We start from the raw sequence: 13,753 nt of genomic DNA on the forward strand, positions 1-13,753 counted from the left end.
TGGTCATGGCGGCAATACAAGTTTGTATGCTTGTTTATGAAGGTCGGCTCTTTCCCAGGTTGATGGTACACAACTGTTTATTTGGGTACATACTAGTTTGAACATCACAAAAAAAACAAAAAAACAACCACCCGCCCGCACTACGTTTTCAAATGTCATTGCCTGAGAACCAATTCTTTTATTTTTTAAGCCTTAAGAACCTGTTTTTGAGGCAACTATTATGGTCCAGTGCAGAAAATAATGATTTTGAAGTTATCTTTTCATGATTGTTTAGGGGACACGGCTGGCCCAATCTTCTCTAAGGCGTTGCAGTTCACTGTGCAGAGCTACGTCCCTTGGCATGCCAGAAACCTATAGTTATGGGTTCAAATCCCTATTTGCCCTCTGTAGGTTTCTAGGTTTGTCAGCACCATACCCGTGCTCGTGCGTTTCACTGAAGTGGTAAACGTCTGAGACATGCCTCACTTCGGACTTCTCCCACATTAGGCTGACATACGTGTTACAACTGGAGTACTGTTCTCAGCGGTGTTAACCCAACTCATTGTTCCAGTATGTGCACCCTGAACTAACTCTTTATGGTTTCGGTTTGTTTTGTACATAAATTTTGTTTCTCTATACACTCCAATGATCTCTATTGGAGACTTATGACTGGTTCCAATGCGGATAATTGTGTTTTAATTGGGTAAGTGAACTATGGGATATTCAAGGAAACCATGCATATGACTATCTCATTTCATGTAAAGCATTGACTTCAACTTACCAGACCTAAGGTTTAGGAGATATTTATATATCCAAGTATTGTTTGAATCTTGTGATGGATATGGCAGAGGGGTGTTGATTGTCTCACTTATAGAGTAACATGGTGTCTCTATATTTGAAAAAGTAGAAATGATCCTCGTTTCATTTAATTGTATATGTGTCAGAAATGAGGGTTCATGATTTGGAGAACAAAGATTGCCCCGTGCATGATTCCCACTGCAGATTCTGTCTGAAGTGGTTATTTGGTTATTAGATTTCATGTTGTTATGACATTTTCATTCTTCAATTTGCTTCATGACTATTTTTTGTCATCATTTTATCATACCATTTTCATTTTATTTGTCACGTTTTGAAAACAGTTGTTCAGGTAGTCAGAGTAAAAAGTACCAAAAGGGGAGGTACACAAACAGATGTTGAAGTGGATGGTATTAGGGCTGGGACAAGTCCAAATTTGCTACACGGGTACCACCCTCCCTATTACCCGACCCTACCTGGGTACCCGCTGAAGGTCTCAAGAGATAGGTAAAACATGTCCCATTGGGAATAGTTTGACCATACTCCTGTCAAAATACATTTAGATACACTATAAACCGATCTGGTCATGCATACACTGAAGTTGACTGATGTTTTTATCATTATGCAATCACATAAAGTCAGAAGGAATATGTGCAAAGTCAGAAAGAAATGTGAACATTTATCACTTATAGTGTAACCATAGAGTTCTAGACAATTTTTGCCATTTAACACTATAATCACGTGATTACCCGCGGGTCTGGGTAGTCAGTACCCACCCGACCCATGTACCCGAGTTACCCGTCCCAGCCCAATAAGGTATGATTTCTCTACCTGCAGAGACAACAGTTCTATCCCTCTAGCAGCTGACGTGCTTCACAACCAACATCCACCCATGTCATGCTTGACACATCTTTCACTGGTGTTGTCGGGTAGCCTAGTGGTTAAAGCGTTCGTTCGTCACGCCAAAGGCCCGGGTTCGATTCCCGACATGGGTACAATGTGTGAAGCCCATTTCTGGTGTCCCCCGCCGTGATATTGCTGGAATATTGCTAAAAGCGGCGTAAAACCATACTCACTCACTCACTCACTCTTTCACTGGTGCTTAGCTTTGTTTCTCAACAGAGTCACCTGGCTGGTGTTTGGCTGGGTTTGCAAGCACCATACATGTGCTTGTGGGTTTCCCAAAGTGGTAAACGTCTAAGACCTGAATCACTTCGGGATGTCCTCCCACAATGCTCTGACCCAGTTAAAAGCTGTGCTAAACCATACTCACTTGTTAACATGCCAAAAGGTTGCCCTGGTTCTTCCAAAGCTCAAACATTTAGAATTCAAAATAAAAATTAGAATGTTTATTTTAGGCTTCTTAGTGTATATTGGCCTATAACACATTTTGAAGGTTTTCTGGAGTTATACTGGTAAGATGACTAGTTCTGACTTTTGACTGCCATATGTTGAGTGTTTCAAATAGTTTATATTACCATTGTCAATACGTCAGGGTTTTGTATACACTTTGTTCCTCCATCACCTGTGAATACATACTGCTGGTATTCAAGCATTCAAGCCACATCAAGAAAAGCAGCAAGTGCTCAAACCAATCAACCTTCAGAAACATTATCTCTATCCTTTCCGTGGATCTCGCGATCTCTGACCACCTCTGTGGTCAAACATTAGAGTGTCCGCCCAGTGAGCAGAATGTCTGGTGTTCGATTCCCGGTTGCGTCATACCAAAAGTCATTTAAAGATGGTATTTGTTGTTACCTTGCCTAGCTCGGCATTAGAGGCTAAAACAAGGACTGGTTGAGTTGGAGTCAGTATACTGTGTCTGAGTGTACACAGTGTATGCACCGCGCTGAATAAGTGCAAAAATATTGAACACAGGTTAAACCTGATCCCATTTGATTTTCTTTTTAACGACCAATTAAGGTGAGGGAGGTAACTTGTATTGCCATGGTGTTGATTTCAAGAACCCAACATTCTCACATTCTGATTGGTACGTCAGATTGAGTAGCGCAGCGAATCAAATTCGCCGATGAAAACTAAGGGCATAATTTGAGATCCTGAGAACCACGGGAATGGATCCAGGAGTAAGGGTAGGTTTAAGAAACTCCAGCCGCGGAGATATAGAGGATATAGTTCGGATGAAGTCGGCAATATTGCTCCTGCGACGTATGTCATTGCCATGCAACCATCTACCTCAACGCCTTGATTCGATATAAGGCAACAATAGGATTCCGAAACGTTCACGCACAGAGTTGGGCTCATTTGACATGAGTCAAACACGTCTTTTTTTCATTGCCTTACTAGACACGCGGCACAATTTCACAGCCGTATGCATTCATCAGCGATGGAGAAACAGTGTAAACAAACCCATTAAGTATTGACGATGCACGGTTTGGACTCACTCCTCATTTCACCGGTGCAGGTAGTCATTTTGTAATCTGGGGGCACGGATGGCCGCCATTCGCTGTGCAGAGTTGCGTCCCTTGGGCACGCAAGGAACCTATGATTGTGGGTTCGAATCCCGATTCGTCCCGATTATGTTTCTAGGGTTTGCCAGCGCCAAACCCGTGCTCGTGGATTTCCTCGAAATGGTAAACGTCTGAGACCTGCATCACTTCGGGCTTTCCTCCCACATTAAGCTGACACGCCGCGATATAACTGGAATACTGTTAAAAGCGGCGTTAAACCCAACTCACTCGCTCACTCATTACGTCATCTGCCAGCATCAGGGGACTTCTTTGTATATGTCATACAAGGTGTGTGTTTAGAATATCACATAAGAAGCTATTGATCGGGTATTTCTCTCCCACATTTGCGTCGGTGTTGGAACAGATAACGACATGAGCATGCCACGGACATATTCAGAGGACGCTCACCGTCGGTACTTGGTTGCCTTATTACGTGAACAATTGTTTTTGTTGATTTGTTGATACTTTTTATACAGTACATTTTAAATTTGTACAGAAGAGGTACATTTTGAACAGAAATATTTATGAAATAAACTGATCTATGCATTGACATGTTTTTGATATTTAATTTATAGAAATAATCGTTCTGCAAGATTTTAAAACTACTGTTTATAAGCGCACAAGACTGCCTTCGTGGTTTATGGATAGAGCGTCTGCCCCGAAAGGGGAATGTCAGGAGTTCGATCCCTGGCCGCGTCATTACAAGAGACGTTCAAATGTGGTATTTGTTGTCACCTTGCGGGCGCTCGAGTAAAGAAGGTAACAAGGACTGGTCGGCTCTGGGGCGGTATACAGTACTGTGTCTGAGTGGGGTATCCATTTTAAACGGTGGCATCTCAGTGTATTGACAATGAAAACCGGCATTTGTCCAGGCTAGCGCGCACACACGCACACGCACACACACACACACACACACACACACACACACACACAACGTCTCTATGTAAGTGCAATAGTCTTGAATGTGACGTTCAACCCCATTATGTTCACTAACCCTGAAAGTGCACGAGTTCCGGCCAGTATCTAAACTGAAATCCAGCAGCTCCCAAGATGAAGTAGTATTGCTTGGTTGACCATGATGACTGCTGTATAGAGCCGCTGAATAGTTTCTGTTTTGTAGGGTCAGTTTTAGTCCAACATCACACAATGTATCTCTGAAGTTCTGTCTACATGTGGGGCACGGGTGGCCCAGTCGTTGTGCAGAGTTGCGTCCCTTGGGCACGCCAGAAACCTATGATTGTGGGGTCGAATCTCGGTTCGCCCCGATTATGTTTCTAGGCTTGTCAGCACCATACCCGTGTTCGTGGGTTTCAATGAAGTGGTAAACGTCTAAGACCTACATCAGTTCGGGCTTTCCTCCCACATTAAGCTGACACGCCGTGATAAAACTGGAATACTGTTAAAAGCGGCGTTACACCCAACTCACTCACTCTGTCTACATGATGATGTGTTACCAACTGTACCAACAGAACAGGGTTGCTGATTGGTCAAACATATTACATCATTGCTGATTGGCCGATACAAGTTTAGTCGATACAGTGTTGCTGATTGGCCAAGGATGATCATGGATTGGGTCAACAGACGCTTGAACATTACATTTGCTACTGTTTGCTGTACTATCAGAGCAGACCGTCTCCGTTGTATTGTGGTACATCGTTCGCCCGGAGAGCGGAAGGTCAGGGGTTCGACCCCGGCCTCGTCATACTAAAAGTCGTTAAAAGATGGTACTTCTTGTTACCCAGCCTGGCGCTCGGCATTAGCGGGCTAAAACAAGGCCTTGTCGGCTCGGAGTCAGTATTCTGTGTCTCAGTGGAGTATCTATGTTAAACTGTAGCATGGTATCTTAGTGGGCTAGCACCATAAACTCGACATTAGTCCGGACTAGTACACCAACACACATGTGCTTGCACGTCGCTATTTTAGTGCAATATTCTTGAACGTGACGTTAAACCCCATTTCACCTCATCACACTATCGACCGCCTCCGTGGTCTAGTGGTAGAGCGTCCGCCCGGAGAGCGGAAGGTCCGGGGTTCGATCTCCGGCCGCGTCATACCAAAAGACGTTAAAAGATGGTACTTGTTGTTACCCTGTCTGGCGCTCGGCATTAAGGGGCTAAAACAAGGACTAGTCGGCTCGGAGTCAGTATACTGTGTCTGAGTGGGGTATTCATGTTAAACTGCGGCATGGTATCTCAGTGAGCTAGCACTATAAATCGGCATCAGTCCGGACTAGCACGTCGCTATATAAGTGCAATAATCTTGGACGCGACGTTAAACCCAATTTCACCTCACCTTTCATCACACTATCAATCTCATTCAAAATCAGATCTTAGTTCTCGCTACCGCTAAACAAAGCTCTGAGTAACGACTAAAGTACAGATTTCTTGATGAGTGACGACCCTCCCGATTTTCTCCGAGTGTTGCTAGCGACTGGTTTGCCTGACCCAGATTTAATGTTTTACACGTTGCCGTGATATCGTTGGGTGAGTGAGTGAGTGAGTTGGGTTTAACGCCACTTTTAACAGTATTTCAGTTATATCACGGCGTGTCAGCTTAATGTGGGAGGAAACCCCGAAGTGATGCAGGTCTCAGACGTTTACCATTTCGGTGAAATCCACGAGCACGGGTATGGTACTGACAAACCTAGAAACAATCGGGGCGAATCGGGATTCGAACCCACAATCATGGGTTTCTGGCGTGCCCAAGGGACGCAAATCTGCATAGCGAATCGCGGCGCCTTAGACAACTGGACTACCCGTGCCCCCTGATATCGTTGGAATATTGCTGACATGGAATAAGCCAACATTTACTCACACGTTTTATATCGGAATGCTTCTTCGTCGCCACACAATATAAATTGTTATTTTGAGGTTGATTTTATTATGCAAAGACCCACAACATGATGTTCAACAGGGGACAACGCGGAGATAAATAAGATAAAAATTCTATATACATATTGCACATTTCCTTAAAACCGGGATGGAGAACATCGGGTATATTGGACCAGTTTTCAGTCCATATGCATCTCCCCGAGGCAAGAGTGTTAACTGACTTTGCTGAACTATGCTTGAATTCCTGGGCTCGATCGTAGCGCCACCAGTGGCTATTACGAGTTATGTCCCTTCTATGCCTCTTCTATGGACCAATCAGATTCCACCTCTCGTATCACTTGCATTTGCTTCAAACTAAACGGCGGCGCCCAGTCAAGACGATCTGATCGATAATCAAGATCTATATTGTGATAAAACGGGCCTTACATCGCGAAATGCAGCAAATCACGTGAGCACCTTGATTAAAAACATGAACAAAATTGGAAAAGATCTGTTGAAAACGAGTTGGCGGTGCAAATGATTTGCAAATCCTGCAATTGACCGAAATCTGCACCACAGTTTACGAACCGGATTTCGATTTCGTTGCGCGATTGTGATTGGACTATACATAGACTCATTAGTCCAGCCAAAACGTAACTCCATAATACCAGCCAAGTTCGGCAAGGGTGGAAACTGGACTTTTATAGTCAGTTAACTCCCTTGCCTCGGGAAGATGGTCCATATAATGCATGTATCGACTGTGAAGACAGTACTACAAGTACTACCATAGGCATCCTAAAATGCTACCTGAACATACTGCTGACTTATCTGAGGCTAATTTATCATATTGTTCACATATCTGATGCCACCTGAGCATAATGTTGACGTTACTGTTCCAAACTTTTGGTCTGCATCAAACCACTACTAGAACAGCTTAGAGTTGAGTTATCTGATGCATACACATTGCATTTGTGTGGGCCAAGCTAGGTTAATTTACCATAGTGAGAAAGTAACCAAGTTAAGTCGAGTCCAATCCTTAAACGTACAAGAAACAGTACAGTCACTCATACGCCTTCTGTCTTATTTCTTTTCTCTTCGACCATATCTGAAGTGGTCTCCCTTTCCATCATAACCACCCAAGCTCCTCGCAGCGATAGCCCGTTCGCGGAGCTCTCTATGCTTTCGCTGCCACCAGTCAAAACTCCCCACTGTGATAGGTGGCCCCAACCATGCTTGGAGTTGAACTCGCAACCGAATGACCGTTATGTTTACAAACAAGTGACGACTGTCGTGACGCCGAATACACTTACCCCTGCTAAATTACTTTCTTTGTTTGTCAATTTGAATTTCTATTTCATTAAAACTATCATGTTATTGATATAGTAAGAATGTAAGGGAGAAGTTGGTTGATTTTCCGTTAGTCTGCAATCTCGAACCAATCTGATTATACAAACAACAAAGTAAATTCATCTGGAAAACATGGTCGGTCGTAAACCTTTTCAAAATTCACTATGATGGCATTCCCAAAGACATAAACAAAAGTATGAACGTTACTACATTTGGGGTAAGAGGCCAACTTTCAAGATTCTTGAAATGGCCGCGCCCACACTGGTGGCAGCGATGTTACCGAGAGTGAAACGAAGGTGTCACGCGCTGGGAAGGAGCTTGCATAACCACCCTATAGACACTTCCCGTCATGCGCACATCGTAGCCACGAGAAGCCGAGCTGAGAACCCATGTGTCCGTCCACAAAGCTTCAAGTGCCGAGACCGAAGAAGGAAAAGAAGGAGTTTTGAGAATTTTTTCCCTGCCTTCGGGGCTGGTTGATGATGTATTTCAACCTGTCCGTCACGAAGGCTTTCGCTTCTTTATCCCACGAGCTTCTCTCCTCCAGCACCTGCAACATGACAGTCACGTGACAGTCACTTGAGAAATTTGGTAGATCATACCCAGACACCTTTTCAGAAATTTACATGTCAGAATGAGTCGGTTGATTGCGGCCACTTTCTAAATATGTCATTAATGTTCTCGTATGGTAATGGAATGTTGGAGGTGGCAAAGTAGTAAAGCGTTCCCTCGTCACGCCAGTTCGATTCCCGACATGGGTAAATTGTGTGAAAATCATTTGTGATGCCCCCTCCATGATATTGCTGGAATAGAGCTAAAATAGGCGTAAAACCATACTCACTTCAAACGTGCGTTGCCGGTTCGCCCCGATTATGTTTCTAGGTTTGTCAGCACCATACCCGTGCTCGTGGGTTTAACCTTAGTGGTAAACGTTTGAGACCTGCATCACTTCGGGCTTTCCTCCCACATTAAGCTGACACGCCGCGATATAACTGGAATACTGTTAAAAGCGGCGTTAAACCCAACTCACTCACTCACTCAAACGTCCGTTGATGACGTGAATGCCTTACCTGGAAAGCGCCGTCCGCGACGTGTTGAGGTCGTTTCAGGGGCATCATGACAACAGGGGTGGAATCAAGATATTCCTCGTCTCTGATTGGATGAAGCGCCGAAATGTTTAAGGCCACTTCGCCGGCAAAGTCGTCGGACACCATGTAGTCGTGGTCGAGGACGGAGAAGAGAATGCACGCGCCAGGTTCAGTCAACAGACTGGAAGGAATATTCGGGCTGCCAAGACAAGTAGAAGTGTTTTTGTAAAATAAACTACACGTCAAAATCAATGGTATTTTAATCGATGAGGGACGACTTCTTACTCTGTCGCTGCGTTGGGAAATGTAACAAGGGGACATAACTTGGTTACATGGGGCGTTTGTGTCGTGGTATATATTTTTTTTAAATGATCATTCTCGAATATATTACTCAAAAGAAGTAACATAACATCTGATTATTAAATGCTCTTTCTTTAACTTATCGTGATGTCCACCTGTTTGCTAAGAAGCTGATGTCATGATGGGGATTACAGTGCATTCAGAGCCATTTATCACAGTTCCTCGATGCGATGATGATAAAAAGAAACAATACTAAAATTGACAAAGTAATTTTTCATACACATTCTCCTCACAAAAGAGTAGTGGAACTGATGAAATGATACTGAAAGTGTAGGGTGAGTGAGTTGGGTTTAACACCGCTTTTAACAGTATTCCAGTTATATCGCGACGTGTCAGCTTAATGTGGGAGGAAAGCCAAAAGTGATGCAGGTCTCAGACGCTTACCACTTCGGTGAAACCCACGAGCACGGGTATGGTGCTGACAAACCTAAAAACATAATCGGGGCAAATCGGGATTCGAACCCACGATCATAGGTTTCTGGCGTGCCCAAGGCACGCAACTCTGCACGGCGAATCGCGGCGCCTTAGACGACTGGGCCACCCGTGCCCCCTGAAAGTGTAAGGACACTTGTTAGAAGTGCTCACGCTGTGTGGGTCGAACAGGTAATTGATTATTTGTTTGTTTGTTTGCTTAACGCCGCACTCAGCAATATTCCATCTATATGGCGGCCGTCTGTAAATAATCGAGCCTGGGTTGGTTGCTATTCTAACCTGGATCTGCACAGGTAATTGCGTATTTAAATCCTTGATGATTTAGCTTGGATAGTATTGTCTAGTGTTAACAAATCCTTAAACTACATCTGGTTCATCTTTGTTAATGCGCCTTAATGCAATCGGTTGGTCTGTTTATTATTGTTCGACATCACGTGTGTGTTTTCACGCCCGTAAAATGCCTTTGGCAGTTACGAGTCGGCTCAAGCGCAATCTCATTAAAATCAGATCTATGTTCTCGCTGCCGCTAAACAAAGATCTGAGGACATCCCATTACGGGTCACGTCAGGACGACCTTTCGCGAACTTTGACCGACGACTGAAATGACATCAGCCAAGTCGACATCAGCCAATTAGAAAGCAGCTTTCTCGAGCTTTACGGCACTCGTTTCAACCTAGCGAATTCCATTTCTGTCAACGCTTGAAAAATATATTGACACAGTTCTCGATTAATATTTCGAAAATTGAACAAACGAATATTCCGGAATGTCTAATATATGGTTGAGAGTGTATGGCAGTGCTTCCTACGAACTGTGTTTATACCACGGAATCGAGAGATAGACGATAATTTTGACGGGATCAGTCGTACGGGCCGTAACTGTCGTTCGGAATACCCCGTGTTAACGTTTTCGAGGTTGCATGATTAGAAAATACATTCCGACTGTCACTTTCATGATCTGGTAAGCGACGCTGTGATTGGTCGGATGAAAGGTTGTTCTGACGTGACCCGTAATGAGATGTCCTTAGATCTTTGTTTAGCGATAGCGAGAACTAAGATCTGATTTTAATGAGATTGGCTCATGCGTAGATGACGGGATCGTTAGTTATAAACCTATTCATTGGGATCGCTATTAAGTAAGAGACTTCTTTCTATAGGCATTAAAACCTATTGTGAGGTTTTACTTTCCAGTCGGGTTAAATCTCATAAACAGGGACGGTGTAATGTCCCTGGGATTTTATATAATATCACTGGGATTTTATAGGATATTCAAGTCATATTTGCTATAATAACCCAGGGATTTTATTTGATGTCCTGGGTATTTTATTAATGTAACTTCCGTTCAGATTGTAACATGTAATGACATGTAAAATCAAATTGCAAATGTTTTTTTTATATTCCCGAGGATCGAACTCGCAACCTTCATATCTGTAGCCGAGTGAGTGTACCACGAGGCTACAGAGGTGTTGATAAGCCACTCTGGTTTTTAGAGATCCGTTTTTTCAAGATCCTTACGCCAGCAACATATATTTTACGCGCGTTTCCTAAGGTTCATGGAAAGAGAGAGAGAGAGAGAGAGTGAGTATGGTTTTACGCCGCTTTTAGCAATATTCCAGCAATATCTTGGCGGGGGACACCAGAAATGGGCTTCACACATTGTACCCATGCCGGGAATCGAACCCGGGTCTTCGGCGTGACGAACGAAGAGAGAGAGAGAGCGAGAGAGAGAGAGAGAGAGAGAGAGAGAGAGAGAGAGAGAGAGAGAGAGAGAGATGCCCTGACTAAACACCGTGGCAGCTATACGAAGGGTACTTACAACTGAAAGGACTCATTGAAGATAGGGTTTAGAGTTTTCTCCACCACTTTGGTCCGGACAGGCTTGACGTTGTGAAACAGATTGGGTGGCTGGAGATTCATCAAGACGTAAGGGTCACTCAGGCCACTGTTGTCCAGTCCAGGCAGGTCACTTGCCCGCATCACTGTGGAACAGACACATCCGGTGAGACTGGGACTACAGTAGGGCAGCGTGACGCGTGATGAAATAACGGAGGGAAATGTGTTATTTGCGACTGTCTGAAAGTGACGTACCTTTAACTCCTATTGTGACCATACCCTTGGTCTCCTCCACGTAGGCGGCCTTGATCGCCAGATGACCCAGGTATTCTGGAGGTGTACTCTGAATCAGTAATGGGCGTTCTTACAGTTTATAATGAGAGAGAGAGAGAGAGAGAGAGAGAGAGAGAGAGAGAGAGAGAGAGATGCCCTGACTAATCCTTCAATGTCACCAGTAAGGGCCCCTAGTCTTTCGTGAACATTGTAACGTCAACTTCCAGCACAGGAGAGAGAGAGAGAGAGAGAGAGAGAGAGAGAGAGAGAGAAACATGCCCTCACTAATTCTTCAATGTCACCAGAAAGGGCCCCTAGTCTTTCGTGAACATCGTAACGTCAACTTCCAGCACAGGAGAGAGAGAGAGAGTGTGTGTACTTTTGTTAAATTACACGACAGGTGCTACGGTTACTATCAAAACTCATTTCCACAGAGAAACAAGTGGGATATTTCAATTGCTTTGATGACGCAATGCCGTCCTGTATCCGCAGTTGTCGACGACAGAGATTGTTAGAGATTGTCTGTCCGATCGAGTTGCTTGAGGGGCTATTTCATCACCCACTGAGACAGAGAGTCTAAGTTCTCGTGTTATTGCGGGGCTATTTCACAAACAGAGAGGATAAGAAACCTTATCGATAATATCTTTGTTTGATAAAGGTGCTGTGATCGATTTTGTTGATGGTATTAATAACTGAAATAAATGCCAAGTAGACCTCCTTATTGTAAGTAGTACTTTAAGACTGTTGAGTAGACATGGGCGTGGAATCTAGACCCGGCTGGTATTTATTCGTCTGTTTTAGTGAGTGCGTGAGTGAGTATGGGTTTACGCCGCTTTAAGCAATATCCCAGCACTATCACGGCGTGGAACACCAGAAATGGGCTTCACACATTTTACCCATGTCGGGAATCGAACCCGGGTCTTCGGCGTGACGAGCGAACGCTTTAACCACTAGGCTACCCTATAATACCTATACGGGCAATTACGGTAACAGGGTGGCTTTTGTACCTGACATGGGTGTGTAGCTAGATCCACCAAGACAACCTAAAGGGTGTCCGTCAGCTCTCTTCCCCGCCAGGGAGGAGGGGTAGGGTGGATGGGGCCCTGACTAGCACCAATATCAACAGGGTAAAAATATATGTAACATAATGTATTACCATTCCATTAGCTAGGCCTTGGAAGTATTCCTGCATGAGAATCCCAGTCTGCTGACAGTTAAGATGGATGCGAGCCCTCAACTGTGCTTCCGCCGCACCCTGGACTAATTTCTCCTCCAACCCACAACTCAGGAAGAACGTAGTCAGGGCACCCAGGTGCTGAAACCAGACCAGAAGATGAAGCGAGTCTGTACCCACAACAAGGATTTGTTTGTTTGTTGTTTAACACCCCACTCAGCAATATGACGGCGGTCTATAAATAATCGAGTTTGGACGAGACAATCCAGTGATTGACATCACCAGCATCGATCCACGCAATTGGGATACGGTGACATGTATCAACCAAGTCAGCGAGTCTGACAACCCGATCCCGTTAGTCGCATCTTACGACAAGCATAGTCGCCTTTTACAGCAAGCATCGGTTGCTGAAGACCTATTCTACACCGGATCTTTACGGGTCCACACCAAAGGAACACGGGTACTTAAAGCGTAGCAATCTAAGGAAAACTCTCAGTCCCGGAAAGTTGTATTCAAGCCATTCAAACACTTCTTAGTTTTTGAGAGTTTGTTTATCCTTCAGGTAAAGTTCCCTATGTTTTATTAGTTGATTTACAAACATTCTGGCCTAAAATTCAACGTAGATGTTGGAAAAAAATAAACAAGTACTGCTACAAATGAATAGAAGAGAAGGCAAGATATCGAACGATATCTTACGACCAGCCTTTTTAAATCTCGTGTGTGTATTTTTCATTTCACCTCATGGTAAAACAGAGTCGGCCAAATTTCATTTAATAAGTTATCTTGTTTCTTATTTAAATGTTTTAGTGTAAGCCGGTCTCAAAAACACTGTATTGGGTTAAATAGAGACAACGGTTCAATCATAGAATGAACATTTATAAGAAAAAAATAAATGGGCAACAAACTGTGCGGAATAGTCTCCCTTTAATAGTCTGCAGTGAGATTTATAGCACGTGATTCGATGGGCTTGCTCTCTCCAAAGAGTGAGTGAGTTGGGTTTAACGCCGCTTTTAACAGTATTTCAGTTATATCACGGCGTATCGGCTTAATGTGGGAGGAAAGCCCGAAGTGATGCAGGTGTCAAACGTTTACCACTTAGGTGAAACCCGCGAGCACGGGTATGGTGCTGACAAACCTAGAAACATAATTGGGGTGAACCGGGATTCGAACCGACAATTAAAGGTTTCTAGCATGCCC

General features: G+C 44.0%; 1 protein-coding gene across 4 annotated transcripts in view; it reads right to left on the reverse strand.

Annotated features, from left to right (window-relative positions):
• Positions 1 to 7,601: 7,601 nt before the first annotated feature.
• LOC124131953 (protein unc-13 homolog D-like) overlaps positions 7,602 to 13,753 on the reverse strand; it is a 75,927-nt gene continuing 69,775 nt past the window's right edge. For all 4 annotated transcript variants that reach the window (XM_048396437.1, XM_048396438.1, XM_048396435.1 and 1 more), the window contains exons 23-27: positions 12,539 to 12,697; positions 11,365 to 11,452; positions 11,093 to 11,255; positions 8,470 to 8,686; positions 7,602 to 7,949 (exon numbers count right to left, since the gene is read on the reverse strand). In XM_048396437.1, the coding sequence (XP_048252394.1) occupies positions 7,809 to 7,949; positions 8,470 to 8,686; positions 11,093 to 11,255; positions 11,365 to 11,452; positions 12,539 to 12,697 (768 nt within the window). In that variant the 3' untranslated portion in view covers positions 7,602 to 7,808. The remainder of the gene's footprint in view (positions 7,950 to 8,469; positions 8,687 to 11,092; positions 11,256 to 11,364; positions 11,453 to 12,538; positions 12,698 to 13,753) is intronic.

The sequence above is a fragment of the Haliotis rufescens genome, unplaced genomic scaffold (genome assembly GCF_023055435.1).
Source record: "Haliotis rufescens isolate VD_foot unplaced genomic scaffold, xgHalRufe1.0.p SCAF_15, whole genome shotgun sequence".
NCBI lineage: Eukaryota > Metazoa > Mollusca > Gastropoda > Lepetellida > Haliotidae > Haliotis > Haliotis rufescens.